General features: G+C 39.7%; 1 protein-coding gene across 12 annotated transcripts in view; it reads left to right on the forward strand.

The window, feature by feature from the left end:
• WDPCP (WD repeat containing planar cell polarity effector) overlaps positions 1–14,541 on the forward strand; it is a 604,312-nt gene that overhangs the window by 345,065 nt on the left and 244,706 nt on the right. For all 12 annotated transcript variants that reach the window (XM_069583054.1, XM_069583057.1, XM_069583055.1 and 9 more), the window contains one exon: positions 10,655–10,718. In XM_069583054.1, coding sequence (XP_069439155.1) covers positions 10,655–10,718 — 64 coding nt within the window. The remainder of the gene's footprint in view (positions 1–10,654; positions 10,719–14,541) is intronic.

Genomic DNA, 14,541 nt, shown 5'->3' on the forward strand with positions numbered 1-14,541 from the left:
CTGGCGTGTGCTCACAGTGTCTCAGCCACACTGGTTTGCCCCTGCTCACGGCATGTGTGCTTTCCCTATCTACACTATTTAGGCTCTAGGTTGCTCTGCCAGGAACTGTCTGAGGCCGGCCCTGGGTTGTATGCACTTCCCAGGTCTAAGCCGCTCAGGTTCAGGTATTCGGTAGTCCTCAGAGGCACAGACTCGGTTGGGCCTGCGTTTTGTGCCCTTCCCAGATCTGAACAGCTTGAGTGACCAGGTGTTTGGCGCACGGTCGCTGCGACTTATTGCCTCCCACATCCCTGCTGCTTAGTTTTCTGGGTGTACAACCGGCGCACCTTCTCAGGTGGATGTTGACCATCCAAAATCCTAAGAAGTCTTGGTTAGCAACGAAGGCTGCTTGCAGTTTGGTACATATTGCCTCTCTGGGGCCGTGATTGCCCCCTTCTGGCTCTGTCCGCCCTCGCCTGCCTGTCTCCAGAGGGGGATGGGCCGGCCTGTAGCCGCTAGCTCTGCTCAGTCCTTTGTTATGTGATCAGGCCTGAAGGTGTCTTAGGTTAGGGCTTTTCGCGTAGCTCTAGTCAGTCCTTTGTTCTGTGAACTGGCCTGGTGGTATCTTAGGTTAGGGCTTTTCATGTGGTCGTTATCCCACAGTCTGGTTTCCTATCCTAAGTTAGTTCCCTCAGATTGCCCTCGGGGCTTTCAGGCCCAGTCCTACTCTAAGCAATGCAGCCCACACCTCCCTGCCCAACCCCCACTTGCTAGTGGTGGATGCAGGCATCTGCACTGCTTATCCGCTGGGAGTTACCATTGGGCAGGTAATCTCTGAGGTTTAATTATTTATTTTTCCTCCCAGTTATGTTGCCCTCTGTGGTTCCAAGGCTCGCCACAGACTCAGCAGTGAGAGTGTTACCTGGTGTTTGGAAACCTCTCTTTTTTAAGACTCCCTTCCCAGGACTCATTGGAAAAGACTCTGATGCTGGAAGAGATTAGGGGCAGGAGGAGAAGGGGACAACCCAGGATGAGATGGCTGGATGGCATCACGGACTTGATGGACGTGAGTCTGAGTGAACTCCGGGAGATGGTGATGGACAGGGAGGCCTGGCATGCTGTGATTCGTGGGGTCGCAAAGAGTCGGACACGCTTGAGCGACTGAACTGAACTGAACTCCCAGGACTTCCCTAGTGGCTCAGAGGGTAGAGCATCTGTCTGCAATACAGGAGACCCGGGTTCAATCCCTGGGTTGGGAAGATCCCCTGGAGAAGGAAATGGCACCCCACTCCAGTATTCTTGCCTGGAAAATCCCATGGACCGCGGAGCCTGTTAGGTTACTGTCCATGGGGTCACAAAGAGTCGGACACAACTGAGTGACTTCACTTCGCTTCCCAGGACAGAGCTCTATCCCTACCTCTTTTGTCTCTCGTTTTATCTTTTATATTTTTTCCTATCTCCTTTTGAAGACAATGGGCTGCTTTTCTGGGTGCCTGATATCCTCTGCTGGCATTCAGAAGTTGTTTTGTGGAATTTTCTCAGCATTCAAATGTTCTTTTGATGAATTTGTAGGGGAGAAAGTGGTCTCCCTGTCCTGTTCATCCTCCATCTTAGGACCGCCTCCCTATTTTATATTCTAACTTTAATAATTCAATTATCTGAAATCCGGGGAGAAGTAAATCTGTTGTTTATCTTCTAATTTTACATTATAGTAGCTTTTTTTCTTTTGTATATGGTGATGTTTCATTGTGAACTTGTACTTGTTTTAATTTATGGCAGTCCTGGTGGCTTCTATCAAAAGTGTTTTAATCCAAAGATGAATTTTCTTTTTATTGTTTCTGTCAATGTTAAGGGCACTTAAAACCTGCAATCATTTTAGCCCCTGGCTTAATCAGAAGTCTCAGGCTAAGCACCTTTATCTTGTGACTTGTTCAAGGCTCAGTCTTCTGAGGGTGATGCCTCAGACTAGTTCTGCCTTTTTTCCTTTTTTTGCTCTCTGCTCAGGGAGCATTACTCTAGTGTCAATCAAGGAACTTTGGTTAGTTAGTTATTTTGTAATTGAGAGTGTGGTATTCTCGGAAACTTTTTTTAAAAAGAGTTCTGTGTTGAGTGAAAAAGTTGGCTTAAAGCTCAACATTCAGAAAATGAAGATCATGGCATTTGGTCTCATCACTTCATGGGAAATAGATGGGGAAACAGTGGAAACAGTGTCAGACTTTAGTTTTTTGGGCTCCAAAATCACTGCAGATGGTGACTGCAGCCATGAAATTAAAAGATGCTTACTCCTTGGAAGAAAAGTTATGACCAACCTAGAGAGCATATTCAAAAGCAGAGACATTACTTTGCCAAAAAAGGTCCATCTAGTCAAGGCTATGGTTTTTCCTGTGGTCATGTATGGATGTGAGAGTTGGACTGTGAAGAAGGCTGAGCACCGAAGAATTGATGCTTTTGAAGTGTAGTGTTGGAGAAGACTCTTGAGAGTCCCTTGGACTGCAAGGAGATCCAACCAGTCCATTCTGAAGGAGATCAGCCCTGGGATTTCTTTGGAAGAAATGATGCTAAAGCTGAAAGTCTAGTACTTTTGCCACCTCATGTGAAGAGTTGACTCACTGGAAAAGACTTTGATGCTGGGAGGGATTGGGGGCAGGAGGAAAAGGGGACAACAGAGGATGAGATGGCTGGATGGCATCACTGACTCGATGGACGTGAGTCTGAGTGAACTCCGGGAGATGGTGATGGAGAGGGAGGCCTGGCGTGCTGCGATTCATGGGGTCGCAAAGAGTTGGACATGACTGAGCGACTGAACTGAACTGAACTGTGTTGTATTTTAACATATATTTATAAGTCTAGTTGGGAGCAGTCTGTGATATTTTTGGTTGATCATGCTACCAGATGCCAAAGCCCATTTTTTCAGAATGTGAATCATTACCTCTTACCAGAAAGGAGTGTACTGCCTAAGCTGTCCACTTTAATTATATACTTCTCAATTTCAGTTAATCATATATATGGTTGCCAAATTGATGTATAAATGGACAGACTCACTGGTTATCACTGCCCTGTCAGGGGTGAGATCTGCTCCTTAGTTGTTGGAGCAGAGGTCCCCAGATCTGTTTCTTAGCTCTTTTCGGATCTGTTTCTTAGCTCTTTTCTGATACGTGGTGTGAGATAGGTGGGATTAGAGAATTCCCATTGGGAGAGAAGCCACTTAGCATTCTGCCTCTGGAGATGTTCAACCCCTGCTCTGCTGTGTTACCTTTCCCCTGTTGCATGAGCTCTCAGAGTACATGCTTGATTGGCACTTCTCATGGCCACACTTTAACTGTGGGTATCCTGGCAGTTGGCCCTGGTGTCTCTCACACATTGTTTTCACCAGTGTACTGGTGTAGATCCAGTGTTTGTTTCTTTAATACTTCTTGAATTTTCTTATTTTTCAATTTGCTTACCCTTCACCCAACTCTACCTATATTACTGTTTAACCATTTATAAAGTTTTAATGATTGCTATTTAATTTCTTTGTGATAGTTACCAAAATCAAACAATTATCTTCAAGAATTCAAAAAGCAAGGACCTTAGTGCTTTAACTTTTTTATGATTATTATCTAATTAGTGTTTTCTGATCTTAAAAATAGCAAAACATTTGTGTATATGCATGTATGTCTGTGTGTATTTATCTGCCTGTATATTAACCAATTTTTTTAAGCTGTTCCTTCTTGCTTTTCAAATCTTCCTTCTAAGATCATTTTCCTTTTTTCCTGAGTTATGTCCCCTGCAAGTCCCTTTATTGAAGATCTGTTGAATGGTTTCAGTTTTTACATATCTTAAAATGTCTTTATTTTGCTTTACCTACTGAGAATTCCATTGTTATATTATACAAGAGAAATGCTTATTTTCTCACTATCATTTGAAGATACATCCCTACTGTCTTCTACACCCCATTGTTGTCATTGAGAGGTCTGGTGTCAGTCTGTTTGTAGGTTATCTTCTTTGTAGGTGACCTGTCTTTTCTCTTGCTTTTTAAGACCTTTTTATTTTTAGAGTTCTGCATCTTCATTGTATATTTGCATAATTATAGATTCTTTTCAGTGTATCCTGATTGATATATATTGTCCCTCTTGTGTTTATTGATTCATTTCATTTATCAGCTCTGGAAAATTGTCCGCATTTAGCATAATTACCTGATTAGATGTGTTAGACTTTTCCATGTTCTCTGTTTTGCTAACTTCCATGTTCTTTGTATTGCTAACTTCCCTTTATATATTTTTTTCTTGTCTCTTTAACATTTTGTGTAATTCCTTACTTATGCCTCTTTTATTTCGCTAATTCTCTCTTTATACCAAATTATTTAACTTCAATTTTTCATTTCCAAAAGTTATATTTTTATTTCTTAAAAAATCTACTGGGTAACACTTTTATTGTTAATATGTCCTGTTGTAAGCTTATTTTCATGGCCCCATCATTATTTCTTTAAATATGCTGAACTGTTTTACATTCTAATTTTAATAATTCAATCATCTGAAATCCAAGGAGAAGTAAATCTTTTATTTTCTAATTTCCCATCACAGTAGCTTCTTTTGTATTTAGTAATGTTTTAGTGTGAGCTCATACTTGTTTTAATTTATGGCAATTCTGGTGACTTGTATCAAAACTACTTTAATCCAGACATGGATCTTCTTTATACTTTTTCTGCCAATGTTAAGGACACTTAAAACTTGGGATCATTTTAGCCCCTGGCTTAGTCAGAAGTCTCAAGTTAACCACCTTTACCTTAAGACTTGGTCAAGGCTCAGTCTTCTGAGGGTGATGGCCAGAGTAGTTCTGCCCTTTTCCCCATTTTTGATCTCTGCTTATGGATCCTAGTTTCAGTCAAGGAACTTTGGTTAGTTGGTTATTTTTTTTAATTGAAAATGTGTTATCCTTGGAAATTTCCTTTTCTTTTTTTAAGAATCTTATGTTGTAGTTTAAGATGTATTTTATAAGCAGTCTAGTTGGGAGCACCCTTTGGTATTTTTGGTTGATCATACCACCAGATGCCAATGCCAATTCTTTCATTTTATCATAATGTGAATCATTACCTCTCACCTAGAAGGAACTGTACCTCCTAAGCTGCTCACCTTAATTTCATATTTACCAATTCCAGTGAATCACATATATGGCTGCCAAATTGGTATGTCAACAGACATACAGCTGCTGCTGCTGCTGCTGCCGCTAAGTCACTTCAGTCGTGTCCGACTCTGTGCAACTCTATGACGGCAGCCCACCAGGCTCCTCCGTCCCTGGGATTCTCCAAGGAAGAATACTGGAATGGGGTGCCATTTCCTCCTCCAATGCATGAAAGTGAAAAGTAAAAGTGAAGTCACTCAGTCATGTCCGACTCTTAGAGACCCCATGGACTGCAGCCCACCAGGCTCCTCCATCCGTGGTTTCCAGGCAAGAGTACTGGAGTGGGGTGCCATTGCGTATTAGTGGACATACTAGACATGTTAAATTAGAGATACCTGGAACGAAAGAGTTTAGAGCTCCAGAAATAAATGGATACTAGAGATTTGTGTCTTTGAGGTATCAATGCCATAGGAGCAGTTAGGATTACTGAGGTAGTAACCCTATCTGAGTAGGCCTACTCCTTCATGGAATAGGCAGGAAAAAGTTAAAAAAGAGACTAAGAAGGTGAAATCTAAGAATTGAGAAAACAAAAGATGAATCTCCAAATGCAAGAATGGATCTCCAAATGCAAAGAAAGAGAGTTTCAAGTAGGGGAAGTTAATAGCATCAGATGTGGCTGAAAGAGCACACAAGATAAGAACTTACCTTAGAGGACGAATAATTACTATTGCTAGAGAAGTTTCAATGTAGTGGGTGGGAACAAATGCAAAATGGCAGTAAATCTATGAATAGTACTAATAGTACAACTTGTTGATCTTCTGTCCTCTTCCTTATTACATCCCACATCTACTATATAGAGTCAGCCATTTTCCTGGAACAAAAGTGAACACAATTTTCTTCTGATTTTCCATAGTTGAAAGTTCAGTTCAGTTCAGTCGCCCAGTTGTGTCCAACTCTTTGCGACCCCATGAATTGCAGCACACCAGGCCACCATGTCCATCACCAACTCCCGGAGTTCACTCAGATTCATGTCTATCAAGTCAGTGATGCCATCCAGCCATCTCATTCTCTGTCGTCCCTTTCTTCTCCTGCCCCCAATCCCTCCCAGCATCAAAGTCTTTTCCAATGAGTCAACACTTCGCATGAGGTGGCCAGAGTACTGGAGTTTCAGCTTTAGCATCATTCCTTAAAAAGAAATCCCAGGGTTGATCTCCTTCAGAATGGACTGGTTAGATTTCCTTGCTGTTCAAGGGACTCTCAAGAGTCTTCTCCAACACCAAAGTTCAAAAGCATCAATTCTTTGGTGCTCAGCCTTCTTCACAGTCCAACTCTCACATCCATACATGACTACTGGAAAAACCACAGCCTTGACTAGACGGACCTTAGTCAGCAAAGTAATGTCTCTGCTTTTGAATATGCTCTCTAGGTTGGTCATAACTTTTCTTCCAAGGAGTAAGCACCTTTTAATTTCATGGCTGCAATCACCATCTGCAGTGATTTTGGAGCCCCAAAAAACTAAAGTCTGACACTGTCTCCACTGTTTCCCCATCTATTTCCCATGAAGTGATGAGACCAGATGCCATGATCTTCGTTTTCTGAATGTTGAGCTTTAAGCCAACTTTTTCACTCTCCTCTTTCACTTTCATCAAGAGGCTTTTTAGCTCCTCTTTGCTTTCTGCCATAAGGGTGGTGTCATCTGCATATCTGAGGTTATTGATATTTCTCCCGGCAGTCTTGATTCCAGCTTGTGTTTCTTCCAGTCCAGCGTTTCTCATGATGTACTCTGCATATAAGTTAAAAAAGCAGGGTGACAATATACAGCCTTGACGTACTCCTTTTCCTATTTGGAAGCAGTCTGTTATTCCATGTCCAGTTCTAACTGCTGCTTCCTGACCTGCATACAGATTTCTCAAGAGGCAGGTCGGGTGGTCTGGTATTCCCATCTGTCTCAGAATTTTCCATAGTTTATCGTGATCCACACAGTCAAAGGCTTTGGCATAGTCAATAAAGCAGAAATAGATGTTTTTCGGGAACTCTCTTGCTTTTTCCATGATCCAGCAGATGCTGGCAATTTGATCTCTAGTTCCTCTGCCTTTTCTAAAATCAGCTTGAACATCTGGAAGTTCACAGTTCACATATTGCTGAAGCCTGGCTTGGAGAATTTTGAGCATTACTTTACTGGCATGTGAGATGAGGGCAATTGTGCGGTAGTTTGAGCATTCTTTGGGATTGCCTTTCTTTGGAATTGGAATGAAAACTGACCTTTTCCAGTCCTGTGGCCACTGCTGAGTTTTCCAAATGTGCTGGCATATTGAGTGCAGCACTTTCACAGCATCATCTTTCAGGATTTGAAATAGCTCAACTGGAATTCCATCACCTCCACTAGCTTTGTTCGTAGTGATGCTTTCTAAGGCCCACTTGACTTCACATTCCAGGATGTCTGGCTCTAGATGAGTGATCACACCATCATGATTATCCGGGTCATGAAGATCTTTTTTGTACAGTTCTTCCATGTATTCTTGCCACCTCTTCTTAAACATCTTCTGCTTCTGTTAGGTCCATACCATTTCTGTCCTTTATTGAGCCCATCTTTGCATGAAATTTTCCCTTGGTATCTCTAGTTTTCTTGAAGAGATCTCTAGTCTTTCCCATTCTGTTGTTTTCCTCTATTTCTTTGCATTGATTGCTGAAGAAGGCTTTCTTATCTCTTCTTGCTATTCTTTGGAACTCTGCATTCAGATGCTTATATCTTTCCTTTTCTCCTTTGCTTTTAGCTTCTCTTCTTTTCACAGCTATTTGTAAGGCCTCCCCAGACAGCCATCTTGCTTTTTTGCATTTCTTTTCCATGGGGATGGTCTTGATCCCTGTCTCCTGTACAATGTCACGAACTTCATTCCATAGTTCATCAGGCACTCTATCTATCAGATCTAGGCCCTTAAATCTATTTCTCACTTCCACTGTATAACCATAAGGGATTTGATTTAGGTCATACCTGAATGGTCTAGCGGTTTTCCCTACTTTCTTCAATTTCAGTCTGAATTTGGTAATAAGGAGTTCATGATCTGAGCCACAGTCAGCTCCTGATCTTGTTTTTGTTGACTGTATAGAGCTTCTCCATCTTTGGCTGCACAGAATATAATCAGTCTGATTTCGGTGTTGACCATCTGGTGACGTCCATGTGTAGAGTCTTCTCTTGTTGTTGTTGGAAGAGGGTGTTTGCTATGACCAGTGCATTTTCTTGGCAAAACTCTATTAGTCTTTGCCCTGCTTCATTCCGCATTCCAAGGCCAAATTTGCCTGTTACTCCAGGTGTTTCTTGACTTCTTACTTTTGCATTCCAGTCCCCTATAATGAAAGGATATCTTTTTTGTGTGTTAGTTCTAAAAGGTCTTGTAAGTCTTCATAGAGCCATTCAACTTCAGCTTCTTCAGCGTTACTGGTTGGGGCATAGATTTGGGATTACTGTGATATTGAATGGTTTGCCTTGGAGATGAACAGAGATCATTCTGTTGTTTTTGAGACTGCATCCAAAAACTGCATTTTGTACTCTTTTGTTGACCATGATGGCTACTCCATTTCTTCTGAGGGATTCCTGCCCGCAGTAGTAGATACAATGGTCATCTTAGTTAAAGTCACCCATTCCAGTCCATTTTAGTTCGCTGATTCCTAGAATGTTGACGTTCACCCTTGCCATCTCTTGTTTGACCGCTTCCAATTTGCCTTGATTCATAAACCTGACATTCCAGGTTCCTCTGCAATATTGCTCTTTACAGCACTGGACCTTGGTTCTATCACCAGTCACATCCACAGCTGGGTATTGTTTTTGCTTTGGCTCCATCCCTTCATTCTCTCTGGAGTTATTTCTTCACTGATGTCCAGTAGCATATTGGGCACCTAATGACCTGGGGAGTGCCTCTTTCAGTATCCTATCATTTTGCCTTTTCATGCTGTTCATGGGGTTCTCAAGGCAAGAATACTGTAGTGGTTTTCCATTCCCTTCTCCAGTGGACCACATTCTGTCAAACCTCTCCACCATGACCCACCTGTCTTGGGTTGCCCTGCACGCATGGCTTAGTTTCATTGAGTTAGACAAAGCTGTGGTCCTACTGTGATTAGATTGACTAGTTTTCTGTGAGTATGGTTTCAGTGTATATGCCCTCTGATGCCCTCTTGCAGCACCTACCATCTTACATGGGTTTCTCTTACCTTGGCCATGGGGTGTCTCTTCAGGGCTGCTCCAGCATAGCGCAGCCACTGCTCCTTACCTTGGATCGGGGGTATCGCCTCACTGCCACCCTTCCTGAGCTTCAACGTGGGATGGCTCCTCTAGGCCCTCCTGCACCCGCGCAGCCAGCACTCCTTGGATGTGGGGTTGCTCCCCCTGGCCTCCGGCGCGGGGTGGCTCCTCCTGGCTGCTGCCCCTGGCCTCAGCGCGGGGTGGCTCCTCCCGGCCGCAGTGCCCGACCTTGGATGCGGGGTGGCTCCTCCCAGCAGTGCTTAGTGCACTAGTCGCAGCCGCCTGCACTTACTGCGCCGGTCGCAGCCGCCTTACTGGAGATACCAGTAAGAAGAATCAGAGAGTAGATGGGAGAACAACTATCAAACACAGTATGGAAATTACAAAGTGTTTCAGTTTCTGGCCTACCAGCTCATATGGAATAATAATAAGCCTTGTTTGAATTGTAATTATATTAGCTATTTCACTAATAAACTTTATATACTCTGTTAATAATAATATTCCACATTTCTGCTATGTTTTATGTGAAAATTTAGTATATTTTATACCATCATATTTCACAATATAGAACAGAACTTGGTTATATATCTGCTTGTTTCTTGAGTCAGAAAAACTGATTATTACATCTGTGTAAGTTTCAGCATAGATTACCTTTTATTCCATAATCCTGTGCAAATTATATGTTCATGACATGCTTTTCTCTCGGGACTTTAAATTTTCTGTAGAGGTAATTAATGTAAACTAAAGTTTGTTCTCACAAAGAACATTCTTAGTTATACCTCAGGGAAAGATAGTATGATTGTGATGAAATAGTAGAAAAGGAATACCTTCTTAAAATACTTAGAAACCACTTATTATTTTCATTTACAACAGCAGGGGATGTTTTTACCCTAGATCACAAATGTGAGAGTTTTGTAAAAATGCAACATTTGACTTCTCAACTTTTACCTAAGAAACATAAAATATAATTATATGATTTATTAATTGCTTTTATCCTGCTGTACTGTCCATATCCTCCTACTTTCCACTTACACAACAAAATAGAACAAAGGAAAAAATAATGAGAAAATGTATTTCTTAAGCTATCATTTCTCTACATTTAGAAGCACCTAATCTGATTATGTTTGTGCTTGACAGTTACACTGAATCCCTCCACAGGCTGTGTGCATCAGCACCTCCTAAGTACAATAAGAGTTCACATAGGGAAGATCCCAGCAGGTGAAGTCCCTACTATCTTAGAATATTTTTATCAGAAAAAAAAAATAGCATATAAGTACATTAAACAAACTGCTCTCTCTTCTATAGTTTTGTTCACAACATAACATTTCTCCCTTACAGGTACCAAAGATTTGAAAAGGCATTTCTGTTAGCTGTTGACATTGGTGCTCGTGACCTGTTTATGGTGAGTCATTCCTTGGGATGATTTTGTGCCTTCAGTTCTAACGCTGAGTAAGTTGTCAGCTTTTGTGACCATTAAAAAGGATTAGTGTCATTTGTGCCTTCGACACATGGTGGGAAAGCATTATTCCATCTTGGCTTGCAGCTTTGCCTTCATGAAACTGGTCAATAGCCATCTAGCCTCTTTTGACTTGCTGACATTTTCCTTGGCAGACCCAAAGGATTTTTTATGGTTTCTAAGAATTTATAATTCTTCAATGTCTCTCCTCGTGTACTTTGATGTGAGAGGATGACACCTTTGTATCTAACAAGCTGAAATTTCTTTCTAATCCATTCCCTATAGAAGTACAGCTTCAGAAACCAGGACACAGGACAAGACATGTCCCCGAGATCTTGAATGTGCTCAGTTTGTCCCTTAGGTTTTATTGAGAAGTAATAGTTTGAATGTTCTCACTTGTATTTTTAAAGTGACCACAGTGCAAAGTAGATCCAAAGAGAATATAAGTTCAAACAGTTCAAATAAGCTTTAATCCTCAACTTATTAGTTACGGAACAGTAAAATAGACTAGTTTCTTACACATCTTTGTGCTCTGATTAGGTTCTTATTTTATAAGATGTTTTGCCACAATGAGATCAGATAAACAAAGGTGGTGTTCCTGATTTTCAGCACATCCTGCTCCATAGAAATTTCATTGCTGTCAAAAAATCTTGAAAACAACAAAAACTTCAAGAAGGCTCTTTTATCTGAATCTTCTGTATAGTGAAGACGTTTTATACTGTAAGCTTTGATGCTTTAGATGTTAATATGGGTTCGTGATATTAGTTTATCTTGTCTTTGAAATGAGTTTGCTGTTTAAATTCTAATTTCATATCATTCAATTAAACTGTGCTTTGTGCACTCATTGATCACGGAAAAAAATCTCTCTAATTACTTCAAATGTATGAACTTTTTGTTATTTGTTGGTTGTCTGTATTTTGTTAGGTCACATTGATCAGGCATATTAGTATATTAAGGGAACATTTTATTATTAGTCTATGCATTAATACATCACAGTGTCAGAAATTATAACACTTCTTAGATTTTTCTGACCCAAGTGACTTTGTCACTTTATTTCCTCCTCACCTCTGCCACTACTCAGCAATAAAGGTAGATTTTCTTCCTATTTCCTTATTTTTTTATGTCTGTAGTCCCAAGCTTCTTTCTAGCCAAAATAATAACTAAAGAGATGAATATTTATATGTTTAGTGTCTGATAAACTTTCTTTCCCAATGTATTATTATACTGTTCTATAATTTATGCTACATTAACTATTATATTAACCAGTACATAATCATCAAAGCCTGGTGGGCTGCAAGTCCACAGGGACGCAAAGTGTCAGACACGAGAGAGCACACACTCATACTCATCAAAGCCATCTTACAAACTTCTTTTCAAATCATATCCGTTTCAGCATTTAGTCTCAGTTCTGGAGAAGGAAATGGCACCCCACTCCAGTACTCTTGCCTGGAGAATCCCATGGATGGAGGAGCCTGATGGGCTACTACAGTCCATGAGATCACAAAAAGTCAGATGCTACTGAGCAACTTCACTTTCACTTTCACTTTCTAGGCAGTAACAATATAAAGTCTCCATGTTAGTTTATTTTATTTTTTTTTTCCATGTTAGTTTAAAGCCAAACAGACTTCCTACTAATAGGCTAACCTTAACCCATGAGGATTTTTACTAGTAAAAGGTAAAAATCTAAAATAAGGAAATGAGAGAGATACTTTTGCTTTCCTTTTTATTGTAAAAGTGAACAATCAAAATGCTACATCCTTATTCTTCGTATGTAACTTTTTATTTATAGCCCAAGGTCTGCCTTTAAGGAGCATTAAAAGCCTTAAGAGAGCATTAAGGCCTTAAAGTTCCATTTAAGCTTATGAATCTACCCTATACATTTGATGCTCCACTTTAAAATTGTCTAAAGAATTTATCATGTTTTCTAATCAATTATTACTATTTAAATTATGATCTAGCCTATATACTACGAATTATTACCTCTTTGGATTTAAAAATTTATAAAATAAATAGTACTATTCTTACCTATAAATTACCTTCTACCCCTAAGATATCTCATCCTTAAAGAATAAAAATATGACTACATTGAACACAAAAGGGTCACAAATAAAATGTAATGTTTAACCTGAGAATATTCTTTTTGCATTAGCATATCTGTTGGTGGTAGAGAGATAAAAGACATATATAGCATGATAGAGCAGACCTTGAATATTAAAAAGTAAGTATGTAGGTACTAGACCTGATGAAATGAGCCAAAAAGGACCTCTTGGTCTACTTTACACATAGCCTTAGTGATCATCTTCTACATTAGAGGTCAGCAAACTATGGCCTACCAAGCAAATTTAGCGCCCAAATGGCTTTTTACAGTTTTAAATCATTAAAAAAAAAAAAAAGAAAAATAGTGTCAATATACTTTAAAATGTATGATATTTAAAATACATGATATTCAAATTCAGATTTTCATATCCATAAATGAAGCGGTATTGAAACATAGCCAGACTTAGTTATGTAATGTGTATGACTGCTTTACAGTGGCAGAGTTGAGTGGTTGCAGGAGACTATCTGGCTTGTAGAGCCTAAAATATTTACTCTCTGGTGCTTTACAAAATATGTTTGCAGACCCCTGGTCAAAACAATCATAATTTATAATTTCATTCCTCCATATTTAAAACCTTTTAGCATCTTCTCATTGCCTTTGGGATAAATTCTAACTCCTTGAAGTGGCATCTACAGCCCCTCTACTCTCACCTCTCAGCTACATCAGCTTTCTTTCACTTCTGGGAAGTATACTCTGCTCTTTGTTATATCCAGATCATGTTAAGGAAGGGAGTAATGGGAAGGTGTGATGGTAGATACATGGGATTTGGGTCATAAGTTGTCTTCAAAGTCTGTAACTTTTGAGTTTTATGTGTAAATGATGATAATAATATAGTACCTATCAATACGTTGGATTTTTTTAATTGAATAAAAGAAGTTTTGAATTCTGTAATACTTTACAATTTTTAAGTTTCACACAGATGATTTCATGTAATCCCATAATAACCATTTGCTTCTCTCTGCCCCTCCTGCTTCCCTCTTCGAAGTGGTAGCCACTAGTTTGTTCCTTAAGTCTGCTTCTTTTGTTATATTCACTAGTTTGCTGTAGTTTTTAGATATCATACAGTATTTGTCTTCCTCTGACTTATTTTACTTAGCATGATGCCCTCCAAGTCCACCCATAGTGTTTCAAGTGGCAAAATTTCATTCTTATTTATGGTTGAGTGATATGCTTTTATACATATTTATATATATATATATATATGAAGATGTGTTATACATTTATTTATTTATCTAATACCTTGGTAATTGTAAATAATGCTGCTATAAACATTGAAGTGCATGTATTTTTACAAATTAGTGGGTTTTGTTTTTTGGATATATATCTAGGAGTGGAATTGCTAGTAGCACTATTTTTAGTTTTTTGAGGAAACCCCATATTGTTTTCCACAGTAATTGCACCAATTTACATTCTCACCAACAGTGTATGATGGTTCCTGTTTCTCTACATCCTCACCAACATTTGTTGTGTTCTTCTTAATGATAGCCATTCTGACTGGTGTGAGGAGATATCTCATTGTGGTTTTGATTTGCATTGCCCTGATGATTAGTGATGCTGAGAATCCTTTCATGTGCCTGTTGGCCATCTGCATATACTTTTTGAAGTAATTGTCTATTCAATTCTTCTGCTTATTTTGTAATCGAGATTTGGGGGGGGGGGGTTTGATAAGTC

This window comes from Ovis canadensis, chromosome 3 (genome assembly GCF_042477335.2).
Source record: "Ovis canadensis isolate MfBH-ARS-UI-01 breed Bighorn chromosome 3, ARS-UI_OviCan_v2, whole genome shotgun sequence".
In the NCBI taxonomy this organism is placed as follows: Eukaryota; Metazoa; Chordata; class Mammalia; order Artiodactyla; family Bovidae; genus Ovis; species Ovis canadensis.